General features: G+C 35.5%; 1 protein-coding gene across 1 annotated transcript in view; it reads right to left on the minus strand.

Annotated features, from left to right (window-relative positions):
• LOC147831538 (uncharacterized) overlaps positions 1–14,377 on the minus strand; it is a 36,817-nt gene that overhangs the window by 19,308 nt on the left and 3,132 nt on the right. Inside the window, exon 2 of the mRNA XM_087304828.1 lies at positions 5,465–5,649. Coding sequence (XP_087160954.1) covers positions 5,465–5,649 — 185 coding nt within the window. The remainder of the gene's footprint in view (positions 1–5,464; positions 5,650–14,377) is intronic.

Consider the following 14,377-nt stretch of genomic DNA (forward strand, 5'->3'; position numbering starts at 1 on the left):
ATTCTCAAATGAGCAAATTTAAGCTGCTACTTTTAAACAATCAAACACTTGTAAGCAGTACAACCAGTAGTTCAGTATGTCTGGCATAAAAATGTGCCATTTATGAACAGCTAACACATACAGAGTGAAACAAGCATTAAAAGAAATTGAGTAACTCAGGATTCTGCTTTTGATCCATTCCATTCCATTTGGCTGCTTTGAACACAGAAAAAAGCTTCCCGCTTTAAATGGCCCCTCAGATTTGCATCATAAGCATTCACAAGCGCAGCACAATGTCAGCATAAACAGCATGGGGGTCTATGATTATTGCACTGCAATTAAATGTAAAGCCATCACGTGGCCGTTGAGAACCATCACATCACAGGCGGTTTATTTTTAACGAGCCCGCTTGATTAATCACAGTAGATTCTAGAAGTCACCAGGAAGGCTGCCTCTGACCCACAAAAAAATAATCCCAGCCCCCGTCTTTTCCCAAGTTTTATGGCGCTGGTATTAAAAAGTCATGAGAAGAAGTGCTAAAAATGCATTCGGCTGCATCAAATTAGCCCAATTAATGCTGGAGGTTCAGGAGCATGCATGAGTCCCAGCATGCACCGTTGCATTTATTATTACTTGTCGCTCTCTACCACTAGTTCCTGACTGTACTGTTTCTCATGGTAGTGTAGGAATCATCAGCTATACTGGAAGAGACATATAGTGGCAACCAAAGGAATTTGCGCAAGTAAGCTGCAGTCAAAAATGCATTCATTTGTAAACCACTGAATAGATACGAATAATAAAGCTGCGGTCACACTGGGCTTTTCCTCCCATAGACTTCCATTCATATGCACCCGAATGCGTCAGACTGGAAACACAGGGTCTTGCGTTATGTTTCGCAGGTTGCTGTGGTGCAAAGTTCAAGCTTGGTTAACTCTGATCTGCGAAATCGCATCACTTGACTGCGTGAGACCAATCGAGGATCAAAACATGACATCTCTGGACAGATATTTAAAACATGGAGCAATCGCTCACTTATTTAAATGTCTAATAATCTTGTTTATTACCGCCCCTTTTAGCAGCGCCGCATGACAGAATATCGCATGCTCAAACTCTAGTGTGACCGCAGCTTTAGTATCTATAAGTATGTTCTTGTGAATAAGAAGAACAAAGAAGAAATAAGAAGAGCAAGAAAGAACAAATACATTAAAAATTGCACATAAGGTAGACATTTAAGTGCAAATTAAAAGAAATACGAATGTTTTTGGACTTGTAATTGTGTAATTGAATTTTAATTGGAACTAAATAATAAAAACAATGTCAAGACAAAAAAAGAGACTTACAAAAAAGTGTGAAGGTAACTTTACAAACTGCAAGAACTAAAATAGATTTTGAAAAAGCCTTTAAAAAGACAGACAGACAGACAGACAGACAGTGGATGGATGGATGGATGGATGGATGGATGGATGGATGGATGGATGGATGGACAGACGGATAGACAGACAGACAGACAGACAGACAGACATTAATATCCAATCCGCTTGTTAAGTGTGACGTCACGCGGAGCGGCTTCTGGGTCCAAGCGCTCTATTCAACTGAATGGGGAGACCCATGAAATGGTAATAATAAATGTTTACAAAACAATTTAATACTTTTGAAAATCATGATCGCAATATATATTATGTCCATGCCTAATATCCAATGGCTAGAAAGTGATACATTTTTTTATAAATTGAAAAAATGTTGGTATTTGCGGTGCAGCAAGCCCAGAGATTGCTGTGTACACTATGACTTTATGTAAAATTAACTTTAATGTGTGATATGAATAAAAAGTGATCATAAACGAATGATTTCTCAACTCAAATGAACGGTGGCTTGGACCCGGAAACGGTATTGCATACTGAACATCATCAACACGTCACCACTTAACAAGCGGATTAGGCACTTGTTAGCTTGTTTCTAGCATGATTCCTGCTGTTACACTGCTACCAAGTTGCTAGCATGTAACTGGCATAATTTAACACATTACTAGCATGTTGCTAGCCTGTTTCTAATAAAGGCTTTGCTTGAGAAGTTGCCAACATGTTTTATCAGCATTTGACCATGTTGCTAACTGTGCTAACAGATAGCTAAGATGTTTAACCTTTATGACAACTAAGAATTTTCAAATGGTTTCAAGTAATACTTTAATATGTTAAATATGTTTTAGCTCATTACTATATGCTATAAAAGCTTCAATAACTTGTTTTTAGCATGCTCTAACATACTGATATATTACTAGTGCTACTACGTTATTAGGATGAACAAACTTTGATTTTTAGCTTTTATGATTTTTATGTTTTGACACTGCGGATCAAAGCTTGTTTGATTCACATTTGTGCTGCTTAATTTAATATTAGGATTTCAAGATGATGGATAAAAACATCTATATATAAACCTTTAAAACCTACTAAAAAGAGTTTTAAAATGGATTATAAAATATTATGTTCATTGCTCAGTTAGCTTAGCAGTGTAATGTAGTTCTAAAAGGTCTAGCAGTGTTTGTTTGCAGATTCATACATATTTAATGAACCCAACTCTAAACCTGTGACTGAAGTGTCCAAATATTTTTTCGGGTCACTGTATTTTGAAATGATGCCGAAAACTGTCATGAGCATTTCAGTGCGGCATATTTTTAGACCGTGTTTACCCAGCAGATCAGAAAACCTTGGAAATCTTTGATCAGAATTTGTATCTTCCACTGACATTTTGGTAGACAAGCTACGAGCGGTTTACTCTGTAACTGCTGTTATTTCAGATATGATCACTTGCATGCAGTTCTGAGAATTCTAAATAAACATCTAATTATACTAATTATACAATGCTAATACACACACGTGCATGCTTTTTTCATGCAGTTCACAAATAAGTCTTTTACATTTTACAGTTACATTGTTAATTGTTTTTTCATTATTCTGATCGTTTGATTCACACAATCTCACAATCACAACTCTTTTTATCACACTTACAAATCTTTAGGCTTTCTTGCAGTTCTGATGATATCTCAGTTTTGATTTATATATATATATATATATATATATATATATATATATATATATATATATATATATATATATATATATATATATATATTTTTTTTTTTTTTTTTTTTTTTTTTTTTTTTCAAAATTCAAATGTTTTTAATCTTGCTATTTTAAGTTTATACTTGCAAACGTGAGCTGATATCACAATACTAAATTTAAAAAACAGATTTATTTATCGACATTGCAAGAAAAAATTGGCTTCCATAGTATGTACCAGGGGTGCCCAATCTTGGTCCTGGAGGGCCGGTGTCATGCAGAGTTTAGTTCCAACCTCAATCAGACACACCTGGGCTAGCTAATCAAGCTCTTACTAAGCTTTCTAGAAACATCCATGCAGGTGTGTTGAGGCAAGTTGGAGCTAAAATCTGCCAGTTTTTTGTCAAATAAGTTTTACTTGGTCATTGAATAGACTTACAATAAGTTCTAGAATTAGATATCTGGTTTATTCCAAATGCAGAGTAGATATCAATTCTTCAAGCCATAGTTTAGAAGTTTAGATTAACATTTTTCCAGAACAATAGTAACAGCTTTTTGGCTGTTGTCAAACAATTAGAATTATAATCAAAATGTCGTAATATAACAAGCACTGGGTCAGGATTAGTGGTGTAAAGTAACAAATTACATATACTCAAATTTCTGTAATTTCTGTAAATTCTGTAATACTTTTACTTTCCCTTAAGTACATTTTTAGAGCTGTTTCAGTACTTTTACTCCACTACTTTCCTTCAACCTGTAGTCACTAATCTATTTTTTCTTGTCTATTGGGATTAGACAACATCCAACCAAATATCAACATCTAATGATGTTACAGCTTTAGGTTGTGTGGACCTTATACTTATGACGTCTGTCAGATGTTGGTATTTGGTTGCCATACCTGATGAATAAATGCCAGTATTTGATGTCAACATGATGTTGGTTTAGGATGTTGGCTTGACGTTGGATTTTGGTCACTTTTCAACACAAGCTAAAATTAACCAAATAACAATGCCATTTCATGTTGTTATTGGACAACAAAATAACGTTGTCCTTAGATGCTGGCTGGACAGTGAATTTTGGTCACCTGACATCACAACCTAAATCTAACCTAATATTAGCGTCTTATGACATTGTGTGCCTGCTGAGCAATAACTAAATGCACTACAGAATGTTATGTTAAATGCGTAAGCTTTTTATAGCGCAAAACTCACTAATCAGAACTTATGAGTGCTTTTGAAAGGTCTACTTTTTTACTCATACTTTGAGTTATATTTATAACAGATACTTTTACTCTACATTTTTAGGCAAGTAAACATACTTTCACTTATGTATGATTTTTCAGTACTCTTTCCAGCACTGGTCAGGATTCAAGTGTGGATCAAGGAGATCTAAAAGCGCTTTAAAAACTAAATTAAATTGCAATTCAGACTTTTTTTCAGATTTGTGACTTATTTCTTGCAGTTGTGAGTTCATTGGTTATTTAACAATTCAAATTTTATATTGCACAATTCTAAATCTATAGCTCACAATTTTACAAAGTTCTAAAATATTTTGTCGTTTTCTCAGAATTGCTACTTTCTCAAATACGTTTAAAGATATCATATCAATTCAGACTTTATATCTTACAATTCTGAATTTATACAGTAGTTATTAATATTTGTAGTTACATGTATAAACTGACAAATCCCCACTCACTTTTCCCCAATTTTCGATTTTTTGGAGTTGCAAATTTCTAGACTTCCTCGAAATTACAACGCTATCTCACAGCAATTCTTAACTTTTTGATTTAGTGGCTAATTTGTATGAATTTGTACGATTTCATTTATACAATTTAGTATGATTTGCTTATGCCCAATGAAGTTTGGGTTTAGGGGCGGGGTTGGGTGCCACGCCTCCTTTTTTAAATCGTAAATTAGCTTATTTCTAATTCTTACAATTCAGAATTTACATGCCTTGATTCTGACTGTTTTTCCAGAATTGCAACTTTATTACTAGCAGCTGCTGATTTTTATACTTGCTAGTGGTTCGAGTTTTTATGTCACAATTCTGACTGATAAAGTTGCAATTGCAAGTTCAGAACTGAGACTTTTATCTTGCAATTTTTTAACGTAGAGTTTATATCTTGCAATTATAAAATACAAAATCAAAACTGTGAGAAATGCAAATAATAAGTTATGATTATGAGGAAAAAACATCTGAATTGTGGACAAAAAAAAATACTTCTATGCTAAAACACTTACACCACAGCCAGTGTAGTTTTTTCCATAAATCAAAATGTACACTTCATATTTTATTAAATGTCCTGTGTCCAAAAAAACCACACACCCATAGTCAAATTACACCCATTACAGATTAAATCTGTTTAACAACAGCCAATTAAATCCGCCAACACAAATAAAAACTAAAGCCACATTCGCAGAACTACTTACTCCATTAATCACACATCTGTAATCATCGATAGCGTTTGGTCTAGTTGAATCTGGCTCATTTCCTCTCCGGGGACGGCAAGCGCAGAGGCCCAAACAGATGTTTACCAGAGCTTGCTTTCCAAACTCCTCAACCTTGCCTTTCCTCTGCACTGTGACTTCAAAAGCGCCGAGCGGGCAAACACCCCCTCATTTGCATATATTTGCATACCTGAAGGAGCATGTTAATTTGAGGCAGCTGTTGGCGTAAGTGAGTAAAATGAAGGAGAGGAAGGAGGGACCCAAGACCTGTTGCAGGAGACTAATGAATGCCTGCTCCCCCGTCGAGGGACAAGAGAACATTTTGGATGGAAATTAGGGAAAATTCATAGCTGTAATTTAGTGGCAGCTTGCGGAAGTGTAGTTTCCACAAACATATGTGCACTCAGAAAAAAATACTGGGTTATTTTAACACAAATTTGGGGAAAATATAGACAAACTAAATTGTTTGTTACATATTTTAAAGATGCATTATGAACATGTGTATACCTATAGTCATAGTTGAATAACAGAAGTTTTATACATGGAAATGTCAATACCTTGAGCCTTAAACACCATTGTTTCCTCATTCCCATGTAAATTATGTAAAACTCCAGTGAAAAAGAGTCCAATCAGAGCACAATTAAGACTGTTACATTGCTCACCAGACATTCAATAGCACGCCTTCAAGATTTGGATGTACTCATAGCAGTGGTTCCCAAGTCCGGACTGCGGACCAGTACCGGTCCGTGGATCAATTGGTACCATACCGGACCAGTCAACGCTTGAAAATTTTACTGTGGCCAGGGGACGGGAACCACTGCTTTATAGGTTCACGTTCTACATTATCTGGACCAGGGGTGTCCACACTCAGTCCTGGAGAGCTACTGTTCAGCAAAGTTTAGCTCCAACCCCAATCAGAAACACCTGGGCTAGCCACTCAAGCTCTAGGCTTTCTAGAAGCATCCTTGCAGGTGTGTTGAGGCAAGTTGGAGCTAAAATCTTCCGGACAACGGCTCTCCAGGACCGAGTTTGGACACCCCTGATCTAAACCTAACAAGCAGCCATGTCATTAGAAGCCAAAACATATCTGTTGCACACAGGATCATTAATATGCACGCCCCAGGCTTTCTTAACTTACTATGTGCATGTGACTTTTATTTTGAAAACAGTATAGACACAGCAAAACACTCGCACCAGTTGTCCATGAGCCATCTGTTTAAATGCACTTCAAGGTGAAAAAAGCAGGATATACGGATTGCAAATAATTCTGCTTCACCCCGAAGAGGCATACCTAGACTAACCATGTTCTGTACACAATTATGTTCTGTACAGATTACCTTTTAACGTCAATCTCTGAATAAATACGGTTCATAGACAAGCTAAATATGTGTGTAATCATTATTTCTCCCTCATTTACCCCCGAGCACAAGAGAGACCCTTCTACCATATGTTTTCGAGACAATTTTGCCATGTCTACCTAATGCACTTGAAAACACACAGTGAGCAAGCTAAAGAGGCGAGAGTCGCTTGGGAAGTGAGATGTTTAGAGCAACGACAATTAAATAAATTTAAATAAGTTAAATAAATGCTTTGAAATTGGGATATTTAAACAGCATTTGTGGGTAATCACCGAATGGTGCAACTCTCCGCCAGGCTTCAAACGCTGTTTAGATACTCTTTGTGCAGTGATGATGTTTATTATTCATAAAAGATTAGTTAAGTTAGCTTTAATTTGCATGAGTTTAATGTTTTAATATTTTAAATTGTCATGTTGTAATAAAATAAACATATTTAAATTATTGTCAATTTCAATTTTTGCCAGTGAATTGAAGTTATGCACCCACTATGCAATACCAGGGGCGTTGCTAGGGTCGAAAGGGATAAGGGGCTTAGCCCCAAAGACCCCCCCCCCCAAAAATAAGTTTTAATTCACCGCACTAATATACCTATTCTAATCTTATTAACAGGATTAAAAATGGTTAATAATAAATAAAGGGTTTTTAAGACTTCCAAAGAAATCCAAATAGGAAAAAAACTAGTCTGTTATGAGCCATATCATACCTCTTGAGCCTCCTATCTCCTCCTGATTTGAAGTTTCTGTTTGTTTTTTGAAAATGTAATTTTCTGCATGTTTTCAAATCTGAAAATATGATTTATTTTTATACTGTGAGTTGTTATCTAATGTGATACAAAGCTACAAACATGTTCATTTGGACAGAGTGATTAACTGAGGTGTAGTGTTGTCAAAATAATGGAATTTCTAAATTCAATACCTTGCAAAATATTGATATTCAATAGGCTACTATTTTTTACATAATAACAATTCTATCAAAAATAGTAGGCTAGCTAAGGCTACAAAAAAAAAATAAAGATCTATATGCTAGAAATATGTTTACTTTAAATTTTTTCAGAGGGATTTTTTTTTTTCAGTTTCCCTCAAAATAGGGTGATGTGGGTATTGTAGCACTTTAAATGCATGTAATGCCTGTTTTATTCATACTTGAGCAGAAATTCCATATATATTCTTCACAAAAGTAGTAGAACATTCTATGAAATCCCTAATATGGATGAAGGCATCCAGCTGTTGCTGTAGTAGAATAAAAATACGATCTGAATAAAAATAAAAAGGCTTTAACTGATCATTTACACGACTGCGACAATAATTTTTTTATACAGTTGAAGTCAGAATTATTAGCCCTCCTTTGAATTTTATTTTATTTTTTAAATATTTCCCAAATGATGTTTAACAGAGCAAGGACATTTTCACAGTAGCCTATGTCTGATATTTTCCTTTTGAAGAAAGTCTTATTTGTTTTATTTCAGCTAGAATAAAAGCAGTTTTACATTTAAAAAAAAAACATTTTAGGGTCAAAATTATTAGCCCCTTTAAGATTTTATATATTTTTCCTATAGTCTACAGAACAAACCATCGTTATACAATAACTTGCCTTATTACCCTAACCTGCCTTTAAAGCCTTTAAATGTTAAGCTGTATAGAGATGTCTTAAACAACGTCTAGTCAAATATTATTTACTGTCATCAGGGCAAAGATAAAATAAATCAGTTATTAGAGTTGAGTTATTTAAACTATTATGATTAGAAATGTGCTGAAAACAATATTCTCTCCGTTAAACAGAATTTGGGGGAAAAAATAAACGGGGGCAAATGATTCAGACTTCAACTGTGTGTTCTTCCAACCATTTTAGGTATTTTCATAAGAAAGTCGATTTATAATTTGATTCAAACTGACAGCATGTTACAGTAGAATATAGTTATATAATAATAAGCTAGATGCATAAACTCACTGTGATTTAACTATTACAGAAACAGATGTGACTTGCTATATCATATAAATATATCATATCTAGAAAGCTAGTACAATTTACGTTTTTTTTTACTTGTATTTACATTGATATGATGCACATTTTACTGATTATAGTTATTTTATGTCACCAAAACTACACACATTTTATACTGTGGAAACAAAATTCATCAGTAGTTAAAACTATTCAGTTTCGCGAAAGAGTTGTATTATTACCTCATTAGCTTCAGCTCCTCAAAATAATAAATGAATGATGTGCAGGATTTTTTAACACCATGTGACAACAGAGCCACTCCCACCTGCCGGTAGAAACAGGTACTGCTGAACAGCTGACGGTTTAATTACCTGACACAAACGCTGCGTTAAGTGGAATGTTCGTGATGTATGTGGTAATTTTTAGTACGTACATAACAAAATAAATGTTATACAACATATTTTTATTTAAGTGCAACATATTCCAAGAGATCAGGGGCTTTTGACAATACATCAGGGGCTTAAGCCCCCAAAGCCCCCCCCCTCGCAACGCCCCTGTGCAATACTATTTTAATCGTGTATGAAAAACGTTAACACCTATCATCTCCATACACATGCGTAGGCAGTACTTTTTTACCCATTATTCTCAAAAACTACTGGTCCAAAACACATCAATCAAAATTTGGATTGTGCAATAGGTATTCATCCAGAGAATGATCACACAAACATGACTATCTGTCTTTCAATGATGAAGGAGTGGTTGTTGGAGAGCGCTGAATAGCGAAAAGTGTACGTAACATGGCTAGTCTACTTTATGTTTAATTGTATTCTTTGTGGATTTATTGTGTAAATTAGCTGTGTATGTTTCAACAAACAGATGTAGACCGGTGAGTATAAGAGTGTACTTAGTTTAAAATGCACATTTAAGAATCGTGTCAATCACTCAGCTCTTACTGTAGTTTTTCTGAGGTGAAAAAAACATGAGTATGCTTTATTAAACGTCATCAGTTTATGATACATTGTGGCGTCAAAATCAACCCAGGCTCATTCTAAAAACGTAGTCCCGTGGACGTTTCTGGAGACCGCGAAATATGTCCCGGGAGGTACGTATGGCTGCATTTTATTTTTTTAGGCGTACACTACAGGCGGTGTGACGCCGTTCCCTTTCAACCCTTACCGGCTGACCGCTGACCTCGGTGGGGAGGGCTTTCCCGCTGCAATCAGTTTGTCCAGTCAGTTCATCTTGTGTGTCGACAGACTTCAGATGCAGAGAGAAGGAGTTGACCACGGCGACCGGGTTCGAGGCCGGGGAAGAGCGGTTCCAGAAATCTGGTAAGACAAAAACAGAATCCAAAAAAATCAAGTGAACGAGTTCATAACAGGGTGAGAACGTGGTGAAATCTGAAAACGTGGTGAAAAAAATCAGAAAAGGGCTTTTCTTTTTTTAGATGGGTTTTCTAAATTGTTGCTCGGTTTTAGGGAAGTGAGCGGGCGGGCGGGTCAATCAGTAAAACTGGTTGGGTTTAGGGAAGGAGGGGGGTGGGTCAGCGCAGTCAATCATTCGGTCAGTCAGACAGCGGCCTCTGGTGGGTTCACGCGAGAACAGCGCGGGCGCGAACGGCACTCGTGAGAGACGTTCAAGATACGAAAAAGCGCACACAGCGGCCTCTCGTGGTTTCGCGAAAACAAAACCTGCACAAATACGTACCTCCCGGGACATATTTCATGGTCTCCAAAAACGTCCACCAGACTACATTTTCAGGATGAGACTGGGTTGGTCAAAATACAACACAACACATCTCTGTCTGTCTATTTTGTTGAGTTTACTTCTAATTTAACATACACATTATCCACAACACATCTGAAAAACAAAATAGCTTACCCTGATGTGTTTATATTTGACAGCTCACTCCACAGGTAAAATAAACCTCCACCACTTACAATAAAAAGATTTAACAAGACATCTACTCCGTTAGTTAAAATACTTTTGGACAAATGAAGTATGATTATATATCTGTTTATTTCAAGGTGTATCATGCTGTGTGTAAGTATGAGAGCACTAGGAGCTGTGAGTCAGAGTCGAGCTCATTAATATTCATGACCATTCCAAATATGGTCAATATGGAGCTTCTAATTCTAAGGGTATTTTTACGGAGTAATTAATAAGCATATAAAACTTTTTTAGGAGATTTTTTTAACCTACATAAGGCACATACCTAATATAGGTACCACAATAGTTACATCCACAAATGCCAGTTAAATCTGTACTGACAAAAGGAAGCCCTATGTTAACAGTGTCCACAAGAGCCGTCAACTTCTCTGGGTTAGGAGGCATCTTGGATGAACCATCAGTGGATATTAGTTTTAATCATTTGATTATTATATAGAAACATGTGAATAGATAATGTACATGTTTTAATTATATAAACATATACAAAATTTTCAATTAGTTTTTTTAACACATTTTCATAAACACGCACAAATATTAATAAACACAGACCAATTCAGTTCAATACATATTTACATTTGTTCTGAAGTTTTTAAATGATTTAATGTTTATATTTTACTAAGCTTCTCCATGAGCAATTTATGAATCCACCAAACAAAAATACAGCTCCATAAACTCATCATGGAGAACATTCACAGCCTGCTCTGCATTTAATTGTGCCTCATAAAGAGAAAAGCCTCCTGTAGAGGATCTCATAAAAAAGGCAGTAATTACGCATATGAAAATGGCAGTTTTCCTGCAAGACCTTGCTCATTGTCCGGTGTCCATCTCCAAAAACAAAAAACACAATCGATTTCGCACACAGCTATATTTAAAGGCTATTTAGGCATGAAGCGATTAACGCCTGGTGCTTGCACATTTTCCTCTCTGATATTCCACTGTGAGTTTCTGGATAATCACAGTTGGCAGCCGCTGCAGTGTTGTGGATAATCTTTTCAGCTCTTTTTCTTGTTCTTCTTCAATTTGTTGAAGTGCCGTGGATCCAAACCAAGCCAACAAGACAGCCAATATTTGCAGAGGTGTGTGTGTATATGTGTGTGTGTGTGAGGCCTGGCTGGGTTTATGATCATTTATCAATAAATAGGACTGAAGTGTTTATGGTCGACTGTCTCCCAGCGTTGAGTCTGTAACATCAGCTCAGCTGCAGAACATTTGTAGTGACGTTTATGAAAGTATGGAAGCATTTATTTATTCTGCTGATGAAATGATAGAACATTGCATCATGCTTTGAAAAATGTGTGTGTGTTTGTGTGCGTTTATGGACACCTATTTAGGTCAGTTTCTAATTTTTTCTCTGTTTAACTTTCTTTCAATAGGTATGTTTGTCTATATATATATATATATATATATATATATATGTGTGTGTGTGTGTGTGTGTGTGTGTGTGTGTGTGTGTGTGTGTGTGTGTGTGTGTGTATATATATATATATATGTATGATATATAAGTCAGATTTATTAGTCTCTCTAAAATATCTGCCCCCCCCCCCCCCCCCCCAATTAACTGAGAGCAGTTTTTTTTTTACACATTTCTGAACAAAATAGTTTTTATAACTTATGTCTAATAATGAATTTATTTTATCTTGGCCATGATGACAGTAAATAATATTTGACTAGATATTTTAAGGCACTTCTATACAGCTTAAAGTGACATTTAAAGGCTTAACTAGGTTACCTAGGCAGGTTAGGGTAATTAGGCAAGTTATTGTATAACAATGGTTTGTTCTGTAGACAGTCGAAAAAAATATATAGCTTAAAGGGGTTAATAATTTTGTCCTTAAATGGTGTTTAAAAAAATTAATAACTTTTATTCTAGCCAAAATATTCTAGCTTTTATTCTAGCCGAAATAAAACAAATAAGACTTTCTCCAGAAGAAAAAATATTATCAGACATGCTGTGAAAATTTCTTTGCCCTGTTAAACATAATTTGGGAATTAATTAAAAAAAAGAAAAAATATTCAAAGGGGGGCTAATAATTCTGACTACATCTTTAAATATATATGGCATGAAATGACATTAGTCTAAAGAGATTTCCCAGTATTTCTCTGCTGCAATCGGAAGATCACAATAATTAACCCTGAAAAAGCCAAAGCAGCACAAACATTACCAGATTACTGTTGTGTTTGCTATAATGAAAAATGCTAAACGCATGTGGCTATTTCTTCTTTCTTTCTATTTATTGAACTAGTCTGCAGGAGCGAAAACAGGAGACTCATTAGAAACAACCAGACGGCCAGCTTAAAAGTAACTTATAGAAAGAGTAGCCAACACAGAATACATACATTCCTGATTTGTGAATCCCATCTCATGCTCAACACAGTACAATCATATGGTATAAATACAATACTACAATATACAAAAGACAGAGATCAACTTAGAATGTCACTTACCTGTTTAATAGTGATTTGATCAGCTGTAGTTTGTAGTTTCATGCTGAAATTTTCTCCTCTAAGCACTTATTATGCGGTTTCTGTCGCTATCTTGTAAATGGACAACATTAACTGTCTTTGCTCTGCTCAATTACAGGCTGATGGAGATTTATATAAACATTTATAATAGGCACTATCCTTATAAGTAAACTGCATAGTTGCAATCTAAACAACTACATTCTCGCCTAAAAAGCCTCAAAAGTACATGATGTTCTCCACCAGCTGCAATATTTGTCAAACTGCAGTAAGTTTATTGATGCTGTCACTCTGTGTGCGTGCAGTAATACACAAGATTGTAGAGGCTGTACGAGTTCTGATATTGCAGAATATAGCACGGCTATCAACCAGTCAGATTCGAGAACAAGACAAAACTATTGTGTGTGTGTGTGTGTATGTGTGTGTGTGTGTGTATGTGTGTGTGTGTGTGTGTGTATATATTTATATATATATATATATATATATATATATATATATATATATATATATATATATATATATATATATATGTTGTTAAATAACTGTCATATATACGTGTGTATATATTTATTATTTTTAAAAAAGATGTGTGTTCTTTGTGTATATATGTTTGTGTAATGTGAAGTGGACAATGACAACAGAGTGCGGGTCCAAACGGTAGTTTATTGTGTATGGTCTGGCAAGCAATGGTCACAATCATGAGAAAACATATATATGCAGGCAAATCCAGTCGTGGTCAATACACAGGCGAATGGTCAAAACAAAAGGCAGGCAGCATATACCGTAAACAAACAAGGCGAGGGTCAAAAACAAGGCAAAGCAAGGCAAGGGAAATGCATCACAATGTTCACAGTGACAGTATAACAAGACTCAGCAATGAAGTGTGCATGTGTTTTGTGTATAGTCCTTGTAATCAGTCCATAATGATCCTGCGGCTGTGAGTGTGTGCAATAAGCAGAATCTGGAACAGGTGCATGTGAGCGGTGCATGACTGGGTCTTGTAGTCCATATACCAGCGGATTTGTAGTTTTTTAGCAAGCTGTGTGTTTACCAGCGATTTGCCAGGATAGGATTGCTGGTGATTGTGACAGTTTGTTTATTTTGTTGATATTTTTAATTAGTTACTTATTAAATTTTTGAAAATGCAATTAATGAATTTAATTTTTTTTTGTGTGTGTAAAGTGTCCAT

The sequence above is a fragment of the Danio rerio genome, chromosome 22, assembly GCF_052040795.2.
Source record: "Danio rerio strain M-AB ecotype USA chromosome 22, GRCz13ab, whole genome shotgun sequence".
Taxonomy (NCBI): domain Eukaryota; kingdom Metazoa; phylum Chordata; class Actinopteri; order Cypriniformes; family Danionidae; genus Danio; species Danio rerio.